The following is a 25137-nucleotide window of genomic DNA, read 5'->3' on the forward strand; positions in this document are numbered from 1 at the left end:
AAGATGGTCTAAATAGCGTCCTACCCAGAGCTGAGGAATGTTCAGACGTGATTTGCATTCGTGTTAATTAGAGGTTCTTACCTCAGGTGCCCCCAAAACCACACACTTGATTCAAAGTGCCTGATGTGACACACACGCAGAAAAAAAAAGCTGTTCTGGGACAGTAAGGTACAGAAGCTAAAGGGTACAACTTTATACCTTATTTACCCCTAAATGGAACATTAGCACCTAAAGGTACATATTCGTGCTTTAAAAGTTTTCTGAGAGTAGGCGGTGAACTCAAAAAAACACATTTGCACTAATGCAGAGACATAAAACTTGGCCAAGAGATTACCATTCTATGATGTCCAAATAACAAACACACGCAGGGTTATGAAATCCAAATCTTATTTTTAAAGGGCCAACCACCAGAGGGGAACGAGTCCCCCCAATATTAAGAAACATAGCCAATTGACCCCCTAATATTATTTTCTGATATGAAAGTTACATGACATACAGCCAAGTATTGTGACCCATACTCAGAATTTGTGCTCTGCATTTAACCCATCCAAAGTGCACACACACAGCAGTGAACACACACACACTGTGAACACACACCCGGAGCAGTGGGCAGCCATTTATGCTGCGGCACCCGGGGAGCAGTTGGGGGTTCGGAACCTTGCTCAAGGACACCTAAGTCATGGTATTGCCAGCCCAAGACTTGAACACACAACCCTAGTGTTAGGAGTCAAATTCTCTAACCACTAGGCCACGTCTTCCCCCTAGAAGCAACATTATCCACCCTGGATTCGAACCCACGACCTTACAGGATCGAAAGCAGTGCCTTAGCAGAGTTAGCCACATTAGTTGACGCGATATATATGATTAGTTGATATCTTGTATTATAGTTTGATTAGGCACATATCTTGTAATAATCTTGTAATATCTGCTGCAATGCATTACAGACCGCTTTGTTTGTTGTTAGGAGGACACAAAATTGTAAAAGTTGAATTTTAACAGCACTTGTCAAAGTCAAATTATTGAGATGGCCAGTCCAATCAAAGAAAGCAGGCTTTGTTCACCCGAAACCGAGAATGAATTCTATCGCTTTATAAACATTTAATATTTTACAACTGTTTCATGATCTAAGTGTTAAAAGACTGTTATTAATATCCAGTACAAACTACTTTTGCCAAGTCAGTGATTTCGCTTACCGTATTTTCCGGACTATAAGTCGCACTTTTGTTCATAGTTTGACTGGTCCTGCGACTTATAGTCAGGTGCGACTTATTTATCAAAATTAATTTGACATGAACCAAGAGAAATGAACTAAGAGACATGAACCAAGAGAAAACATTACCATCTCCAGCCGCGAGAGGGCGCTCTATGCTGCTCAGTGCTCCTGTAGCCTACACTGAAAACATAGAGCGCCCTCTCGCGGCTGGAGACGGTAATGTTTTCTCTTGGTTCTTGGTTCTAAATAAATGCGACTTAGGCTACGTTCACACTGCAGGCTGAAACGACCCAATTCCGATTTTTTTGCCCCTATGCGACCTGTATCTGATCTTTTCATGACAGTCTGAACGACACAGATCCGATCTTTTCAAATGCGACCCAGGCCACTTGGGTATGTGGTCCTAAATCCGATACGTATCCGATCTTTTGAAATGCGACCTCCGTCTGAACGGCCAGGTCACATGTATCCGACCCGTACGTTATTGATACGCTACAAACGTCATAATTCTGCATTGAAGTAGGCGGGAATGAGAAGATAAACAACAACCATGGCGGACGATGCTGCTTAAATAACTTTAATATTGCTAAACGAGCTCCGCTGTTGACTACACTGTTGTTGACATCCATGTTTCGCTACTTCCGCAAACAATGAGTGATGTCGTTGGCCGTTGAGTACTCTTCTGCGCATGCGGATCACTTCTGGGTCATTTCATGTTCACACAGGAGATCACAAAAGGTCGCATTTAATTGGAAATGTGAACGGCCTTGCAAAAAAATCTAATTTTTTAAAAAAAAAATCGGAATTGAGCATTAAGCCCTGCAGTGTGAACGTAGCCTTATAGTCCAGTGCGACTTATATATGTTTTTTTTCCTCATCATGACGTATTTTTGGACTGATGCCACTTATAGTCCGAAAAATACGGGTATTTAATAAAAGATTTGGGAAACGTCAAGATAAATCATGACAATATGTTTTTACAGTGAATGACAGAGACAGATAAATATAATTATTTCATTCTCATGACCCAACAGCTTATAGTGAACGCTTAACCTTATGGTAAAGACATTTGTGGTTATTGATTCCATTTTGAAGTGGCAATTTGATAGATTCATGATAAATAGAAAACAAAAAGGAAACGGTTTAAAATAGGGTGGATTTAATAAATTGCCAATCTAGAATATTACAGTAGTTTGTCTATACCCTAAATTAATATTAGGCTAATGAATGATCTGGTTAGTTAAAATGATTTGAAATGAAATCAGTATTCAAGGATTGACTTGATTGAACATGTTGTAGGCTATGTATTGTTTCTGTCTACCCTGCAAACAAAATTAAATAAATAAATAAAAATAACTAAACTTAACTGAACTATTAAATGTCTGTATACTCTCCCCCAAGCCTGGTTGGTACTGGTAAGAGCAGATCTGGGGGAGGAGTTATGATTAGGCAATCAGGTAGTTACTAGTTAATAATTTGGCAGGGGGTCGAAATTGGGCACACCACCAGTACTTTTCCAGTTGCTGACAACTAGACTAAAGAGTCTTGCGGTTAATGCGGGTCAACTCGAGAGCTGCAAGCCACAATAGATTTATGTAATCGCCCATTTATTTTGCAACAAAATAAAATCCTTCACTTCAGCTTTATATCGCACACGTCTAGTGCCTCGTGGGGGGTGCATGAGGACCTCTGCTCATGCCAGGGCCAAACTCCAGTGTCCAATCCCCTTCGCTGATCACTAACCTCTCCCGTGGAACTTTAAAAAGCCGCTGCGCACCATTCATCAGTGCGCATTCGCTCCAGCCTGCGAAAACCTTCACATCTACAAGACACTCCTGACTTTAACTTGATAGCACGTTGTACGGTCTTTTGAGATGGCTCTTCAAAGCAATATTCTGCACTTGGCCCGCAAGAGTCTGCTCCAGGAGTCATCCAAACCGTTCTTCTTCCAAACCCTCGGGCTGCACAAATCCGTGTCGAGCAGCTCTCTGGAGATCGCGGCGCACAGTCAGGAGGATCTGAAGGAAGAGAACATGGTGCGCCCCGCCGCTGAGGAGCAGAAGGTGGCGAGAGTGAAGAACCTACATGAGATGCCCGGACCCAGCACCATCGCGAACCTCACTGAGTTCTTCTACCGGGATGGATTCAGCCGCATCCATGAGATCCAGGTGAGTCGACAGCGGTCAAACGGGACCACCGTTACGCGTTAACTTATGTGTTTGCATTTCAATGTTTCTTCAAGCGCGCAGTTTACACCTTCAATACACGTTCAGCGGGAAAGACGGTACTCAACCATACGGTTTCATTTAATAAAAAGGCCACATATTTGAGTTGCGTCTCTTTTATGTGCTCTGTAACCTATTCACAGTAACTTTTTATTTTACGATCTGGCAGAAACTGCAGTGCCAGCAATCGGTGTTGCACAAACTATAAATAAACTTAGTCAAGATCAATCAGTTCGGCTGCGTAATGTGCAGTGCGGACACGTGAGGTGTTGAATTACTTTTGGAGTTGCATAAACCCGGAGAGTACAGTCTCCACCCCATCGCAAGGGACAGTCGCAAAACTTATTTTATCCCAGGCGCAGCATGAAGAATCAGATTTGAATTATATAGCATGCAATACGGTGTCACTGCCAAACACCCAAAGAATGACAGAGATTGCGCCACTCAGGAATGATTTACATTGTATATAGGCCACAGGGATACAGAATACAGACTGAAAAATTTGTAACGTAAAAATGTTAACATCTATAAGTTTTAACATACAGTTTTATTCAAGTCTAAAATATAATTGAACACCAAAAATATGTTGATTTTTATGAACAAAACAAAATATAATGGGTTAAATCAGGTAAAAATATATATCTTTAATGTAAACGATTGCATTTATACTACAGATAAATTTTTAATCAATTTTTTCAAGGAGTAAATATGTATAATCAGTTGTAATTAAAGATGAAATTATGTGTGTATCTTGATTTCCTCTCAACTTACAATTCAGTAAATTCCTTTTCATGTCATTCCAGTTCAATATCCTGTGGAACGTGGCCAGTGAAATTCAAATTCTAACTAATGCATTGAAACAAGAGCCAAAAACTGCCCATTACTAATCTAAAATGGCCAGTGATGGCTGGCATTGGCTCACATGTATAAATTAGGGATCAGTTATGTTGTGCAACGAAGACGTCTTAGGACTGTGAAAGATGAGAATGTCTTCCAGGCTGAGGCTTTGTGTTGAATGGTACGACTTGAGAAGGGGGATGAAAGTGGGCAAGATCGCAGCGAGGGCCGTATTTGCAAATGGGCCATTTATACTGGGAAATGTCTTCCTGTGCATACTGAGCAGTTGACTAACAGTCATGTGGTCTTTGGGGAGACATATTGTCAGTCAGGAAATGGGTGATGTGATATGGGCAAATATGTTTTATTGCTTTATCACAGCTATGTTGTTTCCATTCGTATTATTTTAAAAGAGCGTTTACAGTTTGAAGGAAAACCACCCTTACAGCACATACTTTACATCAGTAACAAAAACAAGAACAAAACAAATGGTTCCAGTGCATTTCTAAGCTCCATACTGATCAGGTTTACAAATCTTCTTGCAGTTGGAGCATTCTCAGAAGTATGGGAAGATCTTCAAGTCTCGATTTGGACCTCAGCTGGTGGTGTCCATCGCTGACAGAGACATGGTGGCACATGTTCTCAGGTCTGAAGGTGTGACTCCTCAGAGAGGCAACATGGAGTCCTGGAAGGAGTACAGAGATATGAGGGGAAGATCCACTGGACTCATCTCAGCGTAAGTACATGCTGATGTGCTTTCTTGAGGGGTGCTGTGGTCTAGTGGGTAAAATCTGTCACTCAAATCAGATTAAAAAACGATTTTTGATACTTTTATTGATCAAAAGTGGTTATAAACTATTAATTACAGATGTTTTATATTTCCAAAAAATGCTGTCCCTTCATCAAAGAATCCTAAATAACATCACAGTTTACACAAAAACGGATAATAGTGACAATGTTTATTAAGCAGATTAGTATGATTCCTGAAGGAGTGGCTGGAGTAATCACTCCTGAAAATTCAGATTTGCATCACAGGAATAAATAACATTTTAAAATGTTCAAATAGAAAACAGTTATTTTAAATGGCTGTTTTCACTGTATTTCTGATCAGCGAGGGTGATGAATGGCTGAAGATGCGCAGTGTTCTGCGTCAGCTGGTTATGCGGCCCAGAGACGTGACTGTTTTCTCCTCTGAAGTCAATGATGTGGTGGCAGACCTGGTGAAGAGAGTGAAGACACTGCGTAGCCAGCAGGACGACAGACAGTCTGTCCTTAACATCAATGACCTGTTCTTCAAATATGCCATGGAAGGTGAGCCTGAGGGCACAGTGTGCATTTTTTTGTGATAAATTCTAGTTGGATATTAAAGACGAAGTGGTCTGATATGTTTTATGCTTTGATCACAGGACAGGATTTGGCCTTCAGCCAAAGAGTTTTCTTTTCATAGTGGTTTAATTTCCTCCACCAATGCTGTGGGATTTTTTATTTTAATTAAAAGAGGAGAATCAGGTAGCCTAGTGGTTTTTCTGGAAAGGAATATGAGGGCTTTGCATAAATGAAAGTTTATATATATATATATATATATATATATATATATATAAACTTTCATTTCAAAACCAAACTTTCACTTTCAAAACCACTAGGCTATATATAAATATAAATATATATATATATATATATATATATATATATATATATATATATATATATATATATATATATATATATATATATATATATATATATATATATATATATTTAGTGTGTTGTTTTGTAATAAACAGGAAAAGAAAAAAGTGACTGATGTTCATCAGTGATTAAACAACTTAAGTTTAGTGTCATTAATCAGCTCCGTTCATTCAGTTCAATTTTAATTTGATTGAATTTAATAACAGTGTCAATGCTGCAAAGATCACCATTGATGAAACAACTGCAATTTTAATTATAAAGCATGCCGATATAAGACAACAGTGTCAACAATCAGCTCAGTTCAGTGAGATTAAATATGGTAAATCCATAAACGTGAAGCAATATGACATGAATAACACAATGTTGAACTCTTTTCTAGGTGTTGCAACCATTTTGTATGAAACCCGTCTGGGCTGCTTGGAAAATGAAATTCCCAAGATGAGTCAGGAGTACATTGCAGCACTGCACCTCATGTTCAGCTCTTTCAAGACCACCATGTACGCCGGTGCCATTCCCAAATGGCTGCGCCCCATCATTCCCAAACCCTGGAAGGAATTCTGCAGCTCATGGGACGGCCTCTTCAAATTCAGTAAGAGCAGAGGGAACTGTGGTGTGGGCTTCAGTGTCACTGTGAGACAATTGGTCTTCTACAGCTACTACAGCTTCTTATTATAAGTCTGTATAAATGTGTGTTTTAGGCCAAATCCATGTGGACAAGAGGCTTTCAGAGATCAAAAAGAAGATGGTGAAGGGCGAAGAAATTAAAGGGGGGTTGCTGACTCACATGCTGGTCACCAGAGAGATGAATCTGGAGGAGATCTACGCAAACATGACAGAAATGCTTCTGGCTGGGGTGGACACGGTAAGAACTGTGGCTGCTGGGAAGGAGATATGAAGTCAATGCTTCAGAACTTGTTGTTCATGACTCGTAATTTGGTCAGCGGTAACCTATATTTTTATCAGCATACTGAAAAAAAAAAAAAAAAAAATGTATAGACTGAATGCACTGGATAAAAGCGTCTGCTAAATCCATAAATATAAGTGTCACCCAAATTAATTCGAGTGATACAAGGTTGCTCATGCCTGAATTAAGTTATGTTGCAATATATTTTTAATGCGTGTGTGGCGATTTATGAAGCCAGAACACGTTGTGTATTAATACAGCTGGAAAAATAGTTGCGTCTAATGTCTAATCTTCTCATCGGGATAGCATCTCAGGCGCCTCTTTCTCTTCCTGTGAACTCTTTTCAAATGGTCAGATCGTAACGGGTGTCCGAAGTCTCCATGGCGACCTCTGTGTTTACCTGACCTAAAGCTGACCTCTCTCCATATGTCTCCCCCACATTAAACAAGACCTGCCAAGACTCTCCCGTTTCACTGAGGTGTCTGTTGGCATCCTTTTCTCTTTGATATTTTCCTCTCTTTTTCTTCCAGCCGTAGGATCATTCCATTGTGAACCAAAGCCTGTTATGTAATCTTTCCCTCTCCGCCTGTCAGTCTCTCTGTCTTGCTTTCCCTTCACCTATATGAGGCAGGGTGCCTGTTTTGGGTTCTTGCTCGAAAAAGGAATTAGTCACCCTAAAAAGAAGGTGTACATTGTGATCACTGGAGCTGAACGCACATGACAGCAGCAGATTTAGGCCTAGATTTATCTGAGATAAAAGTAATGATGAATGGAGGGAAGCATGGCAGGTCTTTCATTACAGGATGAAGGAGTGTAGAGAGGTCCTAACAAGGGGGAGAGTGAATGATGTTGACTGGAAGGAGGCTGAAAAAAGCAGCATTTTGGGGGTGGAGAGGTTTGGGAGAATCAGTCCATGGGAGGGAATCGGTGGTTATGTAATGAAAGGTCTTATGTAAAGCTGCAAAATATAGTAGAGCAGAAATTATCTTTACCATTAAGGGGCAATATTTGCCACCTAATTTGATTCCCAGGTTTTTTTTAACCTTTATAAGTGCAATTTTTCTAACTGCATTAAATGTATACACCATCTTTTATGATTTTTTTTTATTTAATCAATAAATTAGACATACTGACACTGTGTCTTATTATTGTGATTGCTGGTATTGTGATTTGCACTACCAAAATGGCACAGAAGCTGCATTTGAAGTGGCATTTAGATGTATTTACATCTTCAGATGCAGCTCAGAGGTGGTATGAATGCATTTACTCTGCAATTGAACAATAAACAATGTTAAAATAAAGAAGAGAGGAATTAGTGTAATGTTACTAATCTCTATTAACTCTTCACATTTTCTTCTCTCTGCAGACCTCTTTCACACTGTCATGGAGCACATACCTTCTGGCAAGACATCCCATAATACAGCAGGAGATTTTTGAGGAAGTAGATCGAGTGCTGGAAGGACGTGTCCCAACCGGAGAGGATGTTGCTCATTTGCCCCTTATTAGAGGGCTTGTCAAAGAGACACTCAGGTAAGCTCCGCCCACAACTTGAGCTTATGATAGAAGTACAGTGATCATTCTAAAATTGCACAGCATTCATAGAGATCTGCACAATGCCTAGTATTGTTGCAATAACACATTTCGCTGTCTCTGTAATGCATATAGGCTTTTCCCTGTTCTTCCTGGAAATGGACGCGTTACACAAGATGATCTGATCATCGGAGGTTACTTAATCCCTAAAGGGGTAAGAACATTTTTATATGCTTGTCTCATAAACACGTCAAAACCTGCCCCTGTAAGTAGAAGCTTCGTTTCAAGCATGTCTTTCCTGCAGTTGTACATTTATAAATTACCTTGACCTGGATATAAGTAGATATGGTGTGCCTAGAAAAAAACACAGCTGACTTATATTGTCACAGTATTAAGTATGTTAAAAAGATGGGATATCATGAAAAACGAACAATTTCCTGTGTTCACAGACTCAACTTGCTCTGTGCCATTACTCCACCTCTATGGATGAGGAGAACTTCCCCCGTCCCGGAGAGTTCCGCCCAGACCGCTGGATTCGCAAGGATGCCTCTGACCGTGTCGATAACTTCGGCTCCATCCCGTTTGGCTATGGCATCCGCAGCTGCATCGGGAGGAGAATAGCCGAGCTTGAGATGCATCTGGCTCTCACACAGGTGCGTGTTTGGATATGCGTCTCAAAACTCAGCATCAAGCAAAGATCTTAACCATAGTGGTGCTATTATTTAGCAGCTATTTTAAAGACAGATAGAACGTGTATGTGGATTCTTGTCTAATGGTGTCTAATGTTTTTCTCTGTCACAGCTCCTGCAGAAGTTCCACATTGAGATGTCTCCCCAGACCTCTGATGTGCGTGCTAAGACTCATGGCCTGCTCTGTCCAGGGGCACCCATCAACCTTAAATTTGTGGACCGAATGTAATCTGCCGTTACACTCTGTGGGAATTGAAACCATAATCCATACTTTGCTTTTGAAGTCCAAAGACTGTTAGCATCGTTGTGTATTATAGTGCCTCTTCCATCTTTTATCCAGCGAAGAATGTTGCTTTTGTTTATGTGTGAAGTGCCTCTAAGATTTTTTTATAGTTTGCTTGTGTGAATGTTTATAGCCAATCAGAAGACCAAATATTTTAAACAGGCACTATTTTATATAGTTGAATCAATGCGAATTACTTTGAGAACTGTGTTATATTTTTCATTTACATCATAATAGCAGTGTACTTTTCTCTCATATCAGTGTTAAAAATGAGCATGAAATATGGTCAAGAAGACCTTGTATGTAGATGTTTTACTGTTAAATTAGCTTGAGCGCTAAGCTCGTTATTTATTTAACATGGTACACTTATATAAGCTTAAAGACTTCTAGCTTACGAGCAGAAAATTCCAAAAGCAAACGCAAGTGAGAAAATCCTATTAAAACTACAAAGCTACTTTAGAAGATTGTGCTAAAACCCTGTCCTGTGGACACTTATATTAAGATAAGTATTGTGTAAAGAAAACAACACGGCATTGTCCATCTTGATTTCAGTGTGGCTATAATTATCTAATTTGTTATCCAAGAGTGATTTTGTTTTGATTCCACTAAAACGGTTTAGTGGAAATTTTTTTTATTGTGAAATGCAAAATTGTGCCTCTTTTTTTTGTGCACTAGCCTTATAGGCAACCGATGGTTAATGGGAAATGGTGAAAATTAACAATTTTCTTTTTCGTTTTGTTGAAAATGAATGTTGTTTCTGATAGTTGTGAAATTACTCCGTATTGTTGGATATGTGAAAATGTTTAAGTTACAGAATTTTGTATGAATAAATTACACCTTGAAGACCTGCTGAGTTATTCATATGTTGTCTGTTTAAACATACTATTTAGGAACAACAACAAAAAAAATATTTTTTTATTATATTTTATTATATTATATTATATTTTATTTTTATTATGCTATAAAAAGTCTTTGTCACACTTACCTGAACTACATGAAAAAAAAAAATGCCTCTTACACACTAAAATGCTGTATGTGACTCAAAGTCTCAAAAATGTGGCCTTCTAACTAATTTAAAAATTTCATTATTAAACTTTGATAGACTGATGACACATGACTCTTCAAAAAAAGTAAATGCAAAATAATAATAATAAAATACTAAATTAAAAAGATTTAAAGTAAATGCATTTATCTCTATGTAATTATTAGATTTAACCACCAGATGGCAGAATGGTTTGACGAGCGGAAGAAAAGAGGAGGACAAATAACAGACTCAATCTTAAATGTCTCATTTGCCATTAGCTGAATTATCTTAATTACAAATAGGGTGGTTTTATATATATATATATATATATATATATATATATATATATATATACAGGTCCTTCTCAAAAATAGGAATTTTGGGTTTTCATGAGCTGTATGCCAAAATCATCAGTACTAAAACAATAAAAGACCTGAAATATTTCAGTTGGTGTGCAATGAATCTAAAATATATGAAAGTTTAATTTTTATCATTACATTATGGAAAATAATGAACTTTTATCACAATATGCTATTTTTTTTAGAAGGACCTGTGTGTGTGTGTGTTTAAAATCTAGCATAGGCTAAGTGGCTTTATTTATTTATTAAAGACAAGTATAGGCCTAATCTATTAATCGGCCCAATGCAGGGTTATGGAAATGTCGGTCAGAAGTAGAGCCTCAGTGGGCGGTTCTTGTCGGGAGTGAATGACAACGTAAGTAGACTCTACTGGATGTGTAGATAGCAAATCCTTGGGTTTTAATATAATTATTTAATGCGCATGAAAACTCAGTGATGATGCATAAATTAGGGCATAGTAGTAAAGCCAATCGGGGGTTAAATGAAAACTTTCGGGGCTTCAGCCCCCTTAGTCCACTGGCAGCGTCACCCCTGCAAATAACCAAAAGAAAAATGTTAATAATGCAGCATTCACGCCATATCGTTATTACCGTAATTTCGAAATGACAACACGTGACGTTCTACAACCTGCAGATGGTACAGCGGTCACCTGGTACAAGCCATAGCTCCACTGATCTATATAGATCAGTGATTAGCTCAGTAAACTTCCGGTTCACAAGTTGTAATTACGAGTTCTACAATGACGTGAACGCTTATTACAAGCTGAGATCTAGTAATTACGGGAATTCCGATATGGCGTGAACGCACCTTTATTTAACAAGAAGCCCATGTTCTGATTGGTCGAGAGGAAGCGAACCACATTCTCGGAATGGCTAGAACTCGATACTGCGAGTCTCTGGCCATCCGAAGCATAGATATGTATAGGTAGATTCCTCATTCGACAGCTCTAAGTACGTAGAGGTCTTCCATGGGATTATAATCCCGCCAAATGTATTGCAGTCACAGAGCGAAAAATAACAAGCAAAGACCAAATATTTAAAAACACGTGTAAAATAAAAACGCACAAAACCGAAAAACAAATGCAGTTTTTTTTAAATAACAAAGCGCAGCCATGGATCGAAAAATAATAAGTGTAAATCAAAAATGTAAACGCATTTAAAATTCTATTGCACAAAAATGAAACATGAATTCACAATTTTTCAAATCTCAAACAAAATCAGGTTTCCTGCTCATATGTAATTTTTTGTGTGCTTGTGGTTTTTTCCCCTTTGCTCTTGTTTCCATGTTCTGCGCTTGTGTTTCTAAAATTTGCAGTTTGAGTTTCATGTAAATCAGGGCAGGCTTCAGCGTTACCATTGGCCCGCAAGTTCTAGATTGACAGCTGCGCCTCTAGCCAATCAGTCCAAGGGGGAGTTGACGTCACACCAATGCGACTCGTGGCTGTTTTGGCAGGTGTGTGTGTGTGAAGTAGAGGGTGATGGTGACACGGGAGTGGATTTTCAAATATCTCCCGTCCCTCTCCCGCAAAAAAAGATCCTATCCCAATCCCACGAAAAAAACTGGGGGAAAATCCCGTCCCATTTCCCGGAATGACTCACGATCTCTCCCTCTCCCATGTTGTATTTTTTTTTGCCGGAATCTGTCAGTTACAGTGAAAAAATACAGCACAGATCACAGCATGCCCACTTTAGTTAAATAATTTTTTTTGTTATTTTATTGAACTGAAAGCAATCTTAAACAATGCACATTGTGCATTTCACACACGTTTTCTTTTTTTTTTTTTTTCATTTGAGCATAGACATTGCACTCTGAGAATGGCACTCTCTATAGATTTATTTTTCATACATGGAGTTTCTCGCTCAAGTTCACATTTTAAGAGCAACTGAGAGCACTGATGCCTCCATCTGTCCTGCTGTTCAGTGTCCACACACACTTCAATAGCGCACATTTCTGTAGGTCAACATTAGATTGAGCGGCCATATAAAGTTATTTCTACATACATCTTTTCGATGAAAAGCTATATTTGAGGTCTATGAATGGTAGGTGGGCTTTTGGATGTACCGCCCGATGTAGGCTACTTTATTACCACATAGACCAGCCGTTAATGATCTGTCCTTTATCAGCCACACCAAAGCAAACAGGAGGACAGCATGAAGACACAGGGCGAGTACAATTGAGTTCAAAATTAAAATATAAGCCTACAGTTTATACTTTATTTATTTAAAAGGTAGGCTATATTTGTGTAGAAAGTTGGGGATCAAAGTGTTGGTCTTAAATATTTTGTTAGTGGGTGACAGAAACATTCCCTTTGTGTGATATTTAATGCGCATCTTGTCAGTAAAGCTGGTTGTGTAATCAGCGGTAAATCTCCATCCCCTGCGTGCTTTCACAAGGAGCAGCATTAGCGTTCGACTTGAAGCAGCTGCACAGAATGATCACTGCAGGGATGCGTGAGAGTTGGCAACCCTGAACACTGTATGACAGCAAAGTACTTTGATGTCCTACAGTGATCATTCTGTGCAGCTGCTTCAAGTCGAAAGCTAATGCTGCTCCTTGTGAAAGCGCGCAGGTGATGGAGATTTACTGCTGATTACACAACCGGCTTTACTGATAAGATAAATTAAATATCGCATGTGATTTATCGTGCAGCCCAACTGCCTAAAATATAAAGTATTGGTAAATAAACCAAACTAACAAGACACGTGTTAACATGATATCGGCCTACTCGGACTACATAGTGCTTGCAGAAAATATCATAATACACAAAGGGAATGTTTCTGTCACCCACTAACAAAATATTTATGGCTAATTACCTGAGATCATACGGGATTTGTCTGCTGACGCTGGTTATCCATCTTCACACACCTGCCACAGCAGCCACGAGTCGCATTGGAGTGACGTCAACTCCCCCTTGTACTGATTGGCTAGAGGCGCAGCTGTCAATCTAGAACTTGCGGGCCAATGGTGACGCTGAAGCCTACCCTGATTTACATCATAGACAGTAAAAGAAATGGACACAGCGACCCCATTGGATTCAACGAAGAAAAATGAAGTCGATTAGAAGCATGCACTTCCTGGGGGTCGGGTGTACTGCGCAGACTCAAACTGAGCTTGATGACGTAGATGTCACGTGAGCAACCTGAAAGTCTTCTAATCGCTTTGCCAAGTGAAATCTGAATCACCCACCGAATCTTTCAGAGAAGGCGAGCGTGAACAGGAGCAAATTTTGGTAAGTATTCTGATTAATTATCTCCCTTGACTTTCATAGACAGTAAAAGATTGCCTGCGAGCTTCTCCTCCTGTCCATACGGTAATTTCTCTACTGCGCGACAGAGAGTCGCAGGTTATGACGCAATCGTTAACCTATTTTTTACAAAAACTGCTTCTACGGGACCATAACGTAAGATACAAGGTAATGGAGCCTTTTATACATTTCCGTGTTTCGTTAGAAATAATTAATGGACAAATGGAGTTTTTAAACGCCTCCGATGTAAAGTTATTCGCTGTCAAAGTGACGCCAAAATGAATGGGAGTCAATGGAATGCTAACAGCAGGTGGGGGTCACCCAGGGGTGCTTCAAAAAAATATGAAACCCTGCCCCCCTGATTTACATGAAACTCAAACTGCAACTTTTAGAAACGCAAGCGCAGAACGTGGAAACAAGGGCAAAGGGGAAAAGACCACAAGCACACAAAGAAATAACATATGAGCAGGAAACCTGATTTTGTTTGCGATTTGGAAAATTTTGAATTCATGTTTCAGTTTTGTGTAATCCATGACTGCGCTGTTTGTTATTTAAATAAAATTGCATTTGTTTTTCGGTTTTGTGCGTTATTATTTTACACGTGTTTTTAAATATTTTATTTATGCTTATTATTTTTCGATCTGTGACTGCAATACATTTGGCGGGATTCTAATCCCATAGTCTTCGACATTTACGGCTTATGTATTATGTATAGAGGCCAAATGAGGTATCTACGTATAAACATCTATGATCCGAGGCATTCGTTAGGTGTCAGTCGACAGATGGCGCTGGGGAGTCACGTGAGTTGTTTGAGTCAAAAGACAGCGGTGCTGTCCTAAAGTAGTGTGTGTGTGTGTGTGTGTGTGTGTCTGCGCGTGTTTTTAAGTGTACTTAATATCTAACATATTTTGCTAAATTTGTCGTACACTCTTTTGAGTTCATTTTCTGACCATACCTTCTCATGCTTCTGCATAGCTATCGTTTTAGATCGTGAATCTCAATATTCTACCCTCAGTCTTAATTGACAGTAGTTGATATTCGTTAGGTCGGGCGCGTTGAATCCAATGTAAACAAACCCCGGTTAGCGGTTGATGATTAGGGGTTTTCTTCCGAAAACTCGCCTGGGATCGCTGCAGCAGCTTTCACCAACTTGTAAAGTGCGTTGGAGTCAGCAGGAGATGATTCGGCCGCGTAGTCAGGCCTCGGACTAAAGTTGATGTCGTTTAATTGAGTCTGTCAGAGTGTCAGATTCGTCTCGAGGCCTCATATTTGTGGATGAGGAAGTGAACGGACCGAGCTCACCCAGGTGATCAAATGCTTTTTGTTTTATTTGTTTTATTAGGAGACTGAATGATAAAGACATTTTAGTTACCTAAGCCCATCAAAATCACTCTGTTAGCCGTTTAAACTCGTTAGCATCTTGGCTCAATGCTAATTTTGGCCTAGAGAGCTAAGCGGCTAAATGTTTTTATAAATATGATTACGGGCTGTAACTTAGTTATATTCAGCATTGTGTCTTGCTGCAGACACGACTAAATTGAATACTAAATGGCATTGTGAACTTAGTAAAATATCAGTATGTAATCACATTTGGGTAACTTTGACCTGCCATAGTTTTGACAGGTGCTCGCGAGCTAACCAGTTAACGTAGCTTGGTTATTAGCTTTGTCTGCCGTTAAAGGTTATCTATATATTAACTGAAATATTATTTTACTGTTCATCATATTATGTTTAATTTTGTAAGTTGTTACTATATTTTACTCAAACTGTCATACATGGTTATGAATGAGGTAACGTTAAAACCATAGACTGTATTAAAAACAGGTAACGTTAGAACCCTATCTTAGGACTTAGATGATAAGCAAGCCATTTATCTGTAATTTGACATTTTCTTGTGCTTTAGATATTTTAATCAAATACTTGTGTGTGTATATCAGTCAAACTAGCTGCTGCTGTCGTCTAGCGTCATTCATGATTTTGACCGATTTTGCCAGCTGAAGTACAGTATTTGGGTCTTTTAAAGGAACAGTTCACCCAAAAATGTTTCTCACTTTTTACTGTTATGTGGTAACCGAGAACAATTTAGCGGCAGTGATTTCACTGTAGTCTTTATAGATTTTGAATGATTTATTGTCACATCACGCAAATATTTCACGTTAATCTTATTAATGAATAAATCTATTATTTATATAATAAATATGTTGTTGTCTTGTGCAGGAGAAAGGATCCCATTTCATGGGAGAATCCTCTTTCCTTTACTCCTGGGTGAACCAGTGATCTGTGAAAATGGGTATGTGCTCAGTTTTTCTGTCAAATTGTCAAGATACTGAAATAATTTTCATCTATTAGAAGTACAAAGGATGCAATCTTTGTTTACATTGAGAATCCATAATTATAATGAACATTTGTAATAAAAATACCTTGCAGATGAGCAGGAGGCCCTGAATTCCATCATGGAAGACCTGGTGGTGCTGCATCGATCCAGTCGACCATCTGGTCTGTCTGACCTGGGCAAACCCAAGGCCTCCTCTCCCAAGAACCAGGTCTGCATGGACTCTTTTGTCATTCGCATCAGCACCAGCTACTTTTTATTTATTTTTTTTGTTTTTTCTTTTAAAGAAAGTCATATAAACCCAGGAAGGCTTGGGGGTGAGAAAATCATGGGGTAATTTTAATTTTTGGGTGACCTACCCCTTTAATGCTCCCCACCCCCCTCCAAAATTTTCAAAAAGAGGCACTCTGTGTTAACAGAGCTGTGAGACAAGGATGGATGAATATAATATATCAACACAGTCACAGCCAAATTAAAAAGTGTACTAAAATCATTGCGATATTCACATTGTTGCCTATTTTCTAGTTCACACAAATATAATTGTGAATATAAATTTATATTGAATATTGTCTGTGTGGCCCAGTGCTGTCTCATACTGTTGTGAATAAGAAATTGTGTGCATTGATAGATGGGTGAAACTGTGCTTTCTTGTCCACAGAATGATGTAAGGGTGAAGTTTGAGTACAGAGGAGAGAAGAGGTAGTGACCACAATTCCTGCTTCTGCTCTACATCATTTCCTATTTTTAGCACTTCCCTCTAGAGGTTTCTCTTAATTAAACCTGTCCGAAAGAGCCCTGTAAACGCTGTGTGATGGATGTCATGTCAGCTGGTCCGAACCTGGAATATTATTCCTTTAGGATCACTCTACATAAAATATTTTGTTCTAAGCCAAATTAAATAAAAGGCTCCTTATTTAGTAAGCGTTAGTTAATTAGTGATGTAGTTTTGGGGAAGTCGTGTTTGTGTGCATCTGGGTGTGTATGCAAAGACTAAGAACAAAAACTGCTAGAATAGACCCCATTTCATAATATGAATGAATGATTTTTTAATTATTTATTCATTATTAACTAGTAAAGCACACATGATTTTTTTAAATGTACAATTAAATATTGAAACTACTTTTTCAAATAAGTAATACAAGTTCCTTTATTTTCCCATTTATTCACTGACACCTCTCCTGTCAAGAGGTTAAGAGAAATTGGGAGTGAGGTGCAGAGGTACTTCCTTCAGCCCCAAACTTATTAATTTCACTACTTGTTAAAAATGCCTTTACAGTTGCCAAAATATAACTTTGGGGGTTTTTGTTATTAACAAAATAAATGAGCAAGCCCACCCAGGTGACAAAAAGTAACACAATATTAATGTAATGCATTACTTGCCATAAAAAGTAACTAAGTAATGCAATTAGTTACTTTTTTTATGGAGTAGTGCAATATCATAGTGCATTACTTTTAAAAGTAGCTTTCCCCAACACTTGCACTCACTATAGCTTTAATACAAACCTAATTATGTAATTATTAGAGAATGTATTTGGAGGAACCATTTGCTTGCTTCTGTCAAAGCAGCAGATGATGGTGTGGTTTATGATTTATTATGTGTCCCTTAAGGATCCTGCAGTTCCCTCGACCTGTCAGTCTGGAAGATCTGAGCACCAAAGCTAAAGTAGCGTTTGGGCAGAGCATGGACCTGCATTACACCAATAATGAGGTAAAGAGTGCTACATCTTTATCATATTTATGATATATTTATTTGAATGTTTTTTGATATATGCCTGTTTTCCTTATTTTCTTTTTCTCTGTCCTGTAGCTTGTGATTCCGTTGAGTACTCAGGATGATTTGGATAAAGCTGTGGAGCTGCTGGATCGCTCGGTGCATATGAAGAGCCTAAAAATCCTGCTGGTGCTCCCCTCCTGTACTCAAGTCAGTGGGCATTATAAACCCCGTTCAGAGGAAAAAGTGCTAGTCTGAGACCTGTGACCTAATCTAAAAGCTAAATGTTTCAAATGTTCTTGTGCTTTCAGAACTCTGTCTCCAGTAAGGACCTGTTGCCAGCTCATGAGAACTTGGACAACACAGACTTTAGTGTTGCAGATAAAAAGAACATGCTGGCACTCATTGGTGGGTTGCATTCAGTGTTTTTGAATTGCATCCTTGTCATAAATCAACATTAAATTAAAATGAATGCACATTCTTTGAAAGAAAAACATATCTTCATAGTGTTTTAGTTAAATATAGTGACTTACTCTTATCTGAAATGACGCTCCATTTTTCTCCTCCTGATGTGACAAATCACTTTTACTTTTCAATCCCACATCTTGATCTACCTGAAAGATTCTAAAAGTGCGTAATGTTTATTGCTCTCTTGCTGCTTCTCCAGGATCTCAGTCAACCGATCGTAGCTCTCCTCCTCCAGGATATATTCCTGATGCTCTGCAGCAGGTGGCCAGAAACGGCTCTTTCACAAGCATCAACAGTGAGGGCGAATTCATACCAGAGAGCATGGACCAGGTATGTAGTCTAACACATCTGGTTGAGCTGATGTGTGTGTACTAATCTGTAGCATTGTGTCCTTATGGCCATTTATCTGTTCCTGTCTCTATCTCTATAGATGCTGGATCCTTTGTCTATGAGCAGTCCTGAGAATTCAGCTTCAGGCAGCTGTCCTTCATTGGACAGTCCACTTGACAGGTGAACATCTAACTGACACACACATGCAGCCACAATCAAACTATTATAGAAGACAGACTGAACTTATATTCACAGAATTCCTTTAGTATGCCAGGAAAGGTATTACGCAGCCTAGCAGTTAAGAATCAACATTAATAATAAGAATGAATGTTTCTTGAGCAACAAATCAGCATTAGAATGATTTCTAGGGATCATGTGATACTGAAGACTGAAAATTGAGCTTTGCATCACAATAAATTCCATTTTAAAATGTTTGAAAATAGAAAAAAATTTTTTTTTTTTTTTTTTTTTTTTTACAGTGATACCTATCCCAAATCCCGTATGCCTCGAGCCCTGAGCTACCCTGATAACCATCAAGAGTTCCCTGGTAAGCTGTTGCTGATCTTTCTTTCAGCTTTAATGGCACATGAATACATTAGTTTGCATTTCTACGTCTATCTTAATTATTTCTCCTATGTTTCACAGAGTATGATATACCAGTGTTTGAAAAAACAGGGAAGGGAGGAACCTATCCTAGGCGTTATCCCATCTCGTTTGGTCTGCACGACTACAGCGATGGTGAGGTTATGTTGGACCGTGGCCATTTTTCCAAAAAGCAAAATCACGCTGTTCCTAAATTGGATCATCTTTCTCCACTCAGGACGAAAGACCTTTCCGAGGGCGCGGCGGACACAAGCTCATGATTTTCGTTCTCCAGTAAGTTTCAGCCCAACTGAGCAGAGGAGCCCCAGCACTAGCAGTGGAAGCAGCATCTTCACTCCTGAACTAGAGGAACTGGGGCGCAGACGCCGCGGCAGCGACATAGAGCCCAGCTCTAACCCCACTCTCTCAGTCATGGACACCAGCCCTCCAAGCCGCTGTGAGTGGATTTAGGCTTAGAGGAGAATTGTTTTTTTTTTTTTTTTTTTACTGGGATAATTAGAAATGTTAATTGAGCACCATATCAGCATATAAGACTGATTTCTGAAGAATCATGTGACATTGAAGACTGGAAGTCTACTGAAAATTCAGCTTTGCCATCACAGGAATAAATTACATGTTAAAGCACATTAAAATATAAATATTATAAATAGAAATCTAGCAAAAAATTCATTTAAATGAATTGGTCAAAAAGCAGAGGGGAAACTGCTGTTATTCTCTGTGAAATCATCTCTTTTCTTTGTGTATAGCCCCTCGGGCTCCTACAAACTGGCGTCTAGGGAAGCTTTTGGGGCAAGGAGCATTTGGGCGAGTGTTTCTATGCTATGATGCAGACACTGGAAGAGAACTGGCTGTTAAACAGGTGCAGTTTGATCCGGATAGCCCAGAAACCAGCAAGGTGAACATTGTTTTTCAGGCTTTGTAAAGTTAATGTGGTGTCTGTGTGAACCTTTGCACTTATTGTGGTTTGGATGTGTGTTCAGGAGGTGAGTGCTCTGGAGTGTGAGATTCAACTGCTGAAAAATCTTTTCCATGAGCGCATTGTTCAGTACTACGGCTGCTTGCGGGACACGCATGAAAGAACTCTTTCTATCTTTATGGAGTACATGCCTGGGGTAAGTATGTGCTAATTCACTTGAACACATGTTCTTGTATGCTAACTTTGTTTTCTAAAGGTTTTGCAGCGTTGGAGAGCCGTGCAATTAATCGAAATGAGTTTTGATTTTGGCCTCCAATGAAGAAAATATAATATGAGAAATATAATATAAGAAAATATGAAAATATAATTGGAGTAAAGCAATTATCACGCCCCGTTCCATTCCTTTTCCAGTGGTGCGCTTGCATCGTCAGTAAAAGCCTGATTTCACGTGCAAATCAGTATTATAATGTAACGTGACTTTTGCAAAATGGGACGTGCTTGATTTATTGAAGTTGAATAGATTTATTCATGTTTTTAAAAGCACAAAAGAGAAGTAGCATTGTTCCTCATGAGTATTTCTGTGCATGTGCTCAGAGACAGAACAGAACAAGGACATGTAAAGGCAACCTTTAGCTTAAGGTGCTTGCCTAAACGGTCAAAAATGCGGCACTTGGTGATTATTCACGAAAACGTGTAATATATATATATATATATATATATATATATATATATATATATATATATATATATATATATATATATATATATATATATATATATATATATATACAGTACAGACCAAAAGTTTGGAAACATTACTATTTTTAATGTTTTTGAAAGAAGTTTCTTCTGCTCATCAAGCCTGCATTTATTTGATCAAAAATACAGAAAAAAATGTAAAATTTAAATTTTACTTAAAATAGTTGTTTTTAAATTTGTTATACTTTAAATTATCATTTATTTCTGTGATGCAAAGATGAATTTTTTGGATCGTTATCACATGATCCTTTAGAAATCATTCTAATATGATGATTCATTATCAAAGTTGGAAACAGTTCTGCTATTTAATATTTTTTCAGAACATGTGATACTTTTTTAGGATACCTTGATGAATAAAAAGTAAAAAAAAAATAAAAAAAGAAGCTATGTTTTTAAAATATAAATATTTTGTAATAACAATATACACTACTGGTTAGGGCTGCACGATGTGTCGTTTAAGCATCGATATCGCGATGTACGAATCCACGATAGTCACATCGTTGGATGTGCGATGTAGGCTGTCATAGTTAAACTGTTATTCATTAACTGTACGGGCCAGCTACTCCCCTGCCCTTGACGAATGTGATTCGCGGATTAATTGCACAGCTTAACCATCATAGAGTGAAAGTTTATAATTGACAGGACTGAAAACCACATGCAAGTTTAACAGGGCAGAGAGAGAGGGAGCGCGAGAGAGACAGAGCGCGCGCGCGAGAGAGACAGAGCACGCGCGCGAGAGAGAGAGCGAGAGAGACAGACAGAGAGAGAGAGAGCGCGAGAGAGACAGAGAGAGCGAGAGAGAGAGAGCGCGAGAGAGACAAAGAGAGAGAGAGCGTGCGAGAGAGACAGAGAGAGAGAAAGCGCGCGAGAGAGACAGACAGAGAGTACATTAGAAGTACCATCAATGTTTATAGAAATGTATATGGATTTATTTTGCATGTAATTTCTTTTTCTTATGAATATATATGTATTTTTGTTTTGTTTGTTTCTATTCTGCTATGTACAATGCTTTGGCAATATGTACCTTTGTATGTCATGCCAATAAAGCAATATGAATTGAATTGAGAGAGAGAGAGAGAGAGAGACAGAGAGAGAGCGAGCCGTTTTCAAACAACACGAGCGCTGTCTTGCTCTCTCTCCCTCGCGCATATGGTGGTGTCGATGTTTAAATCATTTAAAATGAGAATGTAAGTGTGCTCACCCCATTTTTGTTTGTAAGAAAAAATATCGCAATATATATCGCAGAAAAATAAAATATCGCAATGTCATTTTTTCCCAATATCGTGCAGCCCTACTACTGGTCAGTAATTTAGGGTCAGTAATTGTTTTTTTTTTTTTTTTTTTTTTTTTTATATAAAATCAATACTTCTATTCAGCAAGGATGTGTTAAATTGATAAAAAGTGATAGTAAAGTAAATATATTATTAGATTATATATTATTAGATTTTTTTTTTATTTTGAATAAATGCAGTTCTTTTTAACCTTTTCTTCATCAAATATATTAGACAGCAGAACTGTTTCCAACACTCATAATAAATCAGAATATTAGAATGATTTCTAAATGATCATGTGATAGACTGGATGTTACATGTGACACTGAAGGCTGGAGTAATGATACTGAAAATTCAGCTTTGCATCACAGGAATAAATTATTTTCTTAAAGTATATTCAAATAGAAAACTATTATTTTAAGTTGTAATAATATTTCACAATATTACTGTTTTTTTTTTCTGTATTTTTGATCAAATAAATGCAGGCTTGATGAGCAGAAGAAACTTCTTTCAAAAACATAAAAAATAGTAATGTTTCCAACAGTGTCTGTACTGTATGTGTGTGTGTGTATGTGTTTGTGTGTGTGTATATATATATATATATATATTTTAGTAATAGAGACATTAATTTGATTTGTGCAATAAATATCTTATTTATCCCTGTCAATATTTTTTTTTTATTTTTTTGTGAGAGAAACTAGTTGAAATCATGTCTTGTCTTGATACTGTCTTTTCTTTTGAAATGAAAATTTGATGTTCCATAGGGTTCCATTAAAGACCAGCTGAAGTCTTACGGTGCTCTGACGGAGAATGTCACACGTAAATATACACGGCAGATACTAGAAGGCGTGTGCTACCTTCACAGTAACATGATTGTCCACAGAGATATCAAAGGTGAACCAACTGCATGTGATGTTGTCAGTTATTATGAACTCAATAGTTTTTTTTTATATATATATATTTATGTATACACGGTTTAGATGCAATACATGTAGCACTCAAACTTCTTTTATAACTGTCCTTTAAATGTCTCTAACTTCGAATGCTTCTGCATCTACATGTCCTGTTCTTTCATCCATATAGGTGCCAATATCCTTCGGGACTCTGCAGGTAATGTGAAGCTGGGTGACTTTGGAGCGAGTCGGCGGCTCCAGACCATCTGCTTGTCTGGAACAGGCATCAAGTCAGTGACAGGTACACCTTACTGGATGAGCCCAGAGGTCATCAGCGGAGAGGGCTACGGCAGGAAAGCTGATATCTGGTAAGCCTTTAAAGTCTGCATGAAATAAAATTGCGAACTACTCATCCATGCATGTTTAATTTTTTACAATTTGTTTTTACCTACTAATTTTTAATTGAAATGACTTAATTCGATGGCAAAAAGACAGACTTCTCTCTGGTGACAAATACTGAACTGCTCCAATCATTTAATATACTTAAACCAAATGTCTCACATTAAGAATGATGGTAATACCACTCTGATTCCAGGAGCATTGGCTGTACTGTTGTGGAGATGCTGACTCAGCGGCCGCCCTGGGCGGAGTACGAAGCAATGGCAGCCATTTTTAAAATCGCAACACAGCCCACCAACCCCACTCTGCCGCCTCACGTGTCGGACCACTGCCACGATTTCCTTAAAAGGATTTTTGTGGAGACAAAACAGCGTCCTGCTGCTGAGGACCTATTACGGCACACTTTTGTCCACTAGCCACTCCCCCTTCCATCTCTGACCACTCAGAGTCTTCCATAAGTGTCTGTAGGACCACTCCCTTTTGAGACCCCTCCCAGCAGGCCTACGAGCCCCTACCTGGACTGTAGTGCATAGTGAAGAGGGCAATGGCCTAATCTCACTCCTCTGCTGGGGCAGGAGGGTAATTTGGAGCAGCTTGATTCCGTATAAAAACATTGCACCTTAATTTCACTCGGGTAAGTACCCCTAAAGACTAACGGATATCGGTACCCCCCCAAAAAACTAGAGGATTTTGTCTTTTAAGGGGTTTCTTTTATTCATTTTTTAATGCTTTGATCTGGGATATCTGATTGGGTTCTGGATGCACTGGGTTAATGCAGAAAGATCATGGAATGTCATCCCCAGAGCAAGGCAGGTACACCAATACGCTGCTAAAGGATAAAAGGAAACCAAACAGAATAGATGACAGGATGCAAGGGACTCTCCAGCCCGGCTGTCATGGCTTCTAAAAGTTCTCATTTTCTTGCACAGTCCTCTTAGAACATACACACACACACACACACACACACGTACGTGAACTCTGATCAAAAATCTTACTGTAGATCTACTCACTATGCTGTACAAACATTTATGTTTGCTGAACTCTCTCACCTTCTGATCACAACCACACACTGGAGTGTATTCGCTCTGTCTAGCTCTAGAATTGGTCAGGATCTTGTACCCGTTTCTGCTTAGTTTGTTTTTACTGTGTGCCTTTTTTTACAACTTCTCCTTCCTCTTTTTTTTCTAGAATTTTATAAGTTTAATGCACAGCTACTCACAAGTCGTTCTAACTTTGGTCTATACTGGAATTATTTAGGACAGTTTGGCTTTTCGTACTGTTTCTAGGTCAGCATAAGCAGCCTCTGCCTTTTCCCCCTTTGGTCCCTTTGCTGGCAAACTGATCTTGGGTCAGGTTCACCTGTGCATTCTCTTAACACAGTGCCGTACACTTCAATCTGATCAGGTAGGCAGGTTGAATACACCTTCACCAAAGCAAGAAAAAAAACACATACCACAC

At 38.6% G+C, this 25137-nt stretch overlaps 2 protein-coding genes across 4 annotated transcripts; both read left to right on the plus strand.

The window, feature by feature from the left end:
• The first annotated feature begins 2753 nt into the window (after positions 1-2753).
• On the plus strand, positions 2754-10210 carry LOC132152112 (cytochrome P450 27C1-like). The gene is made up of 9 exons (XM_059560821.1): positions 2754-3381; positions 4821-5011; positions 5387-5586; positions 6344-6553; positions 6663-6826; positions 8235-8398; positions 8534-8612; positions 8848-9051; positions 9200-10210. Exons 1-9 carry the CDS (start codon positions 3088-3090, stop codon positions 9314-9316), a joined length of 1623 nt encoding a protein of 540 aa, XP_059416804.1. The 5' UTR covers positions 2754-3087; the 3' UTR covers positions 9317-10210.
• An 837-nt stretch (positions 10211-11047) lies between these two features.
• LOC132152114 (mitogen-activated protein kinase kinase kinase 2-like) lies at positions 11048-24842 on the plus strand. 3 transcript variants are annotated; one of them, XM_059560823.1, is made up of 17 exons: positions 11048-11108; positions 16215-16287; positions 16425-16540; positions 16988-17028; positions 17938-18037; positions 18137-18250; positions 18352-18448; positions 18708-18838; positions 18939-19018; positions 19318-19385; positions 19484-19576; positions 19659-19877; positions 20188-20336; positions 20422-20553; positions 23152-23281; positions 23471-23648; positions 23876-24842. In XM_059560823.1, exons 2-17 carry the CDS (start codon positions 16284-16286, stop codon positions 24093-24095), a joined length of 1872 nt encoding a protein of 623 aa, XP_059416806.1. In that variant the 5' UTR covers positions 11048-11108; positions 16215-16283; the 3' UTR covers positions 24096-24842. The 3 variants fall into 3 exon arrangements, with proteins under 3 accessions (XP_059416806.1, XP_059416805.1, XP_059416807.1); XM_059560822.1 differs by lacking the exon at positions 11048-11108 and adding an exon at positions 14857-15303; XM_059560824.1 differs by lacking the exon at positions 11048-11108 and adding an exon at positions 14857-15303 and having other exon boundaries at positions 23152-23251.
• Positions 24843-25137: the final 295 nt, after the last annotated feature.

The sequence above is a fragment of the Carassius carassius genome, chromosome 10, assembly GCF_963082965.1.
Source record: "Carassius carassius chromosome 10, fCarCar2.1, whole genome shotgun sequence".
Taxonomy (NCBI): domain Eukaryota; kingdom Metazoa; phylum Chordata; class Actinopteri; order Cypriniformes; family Cyprinidae; genus Carassius; species Carassius carassius.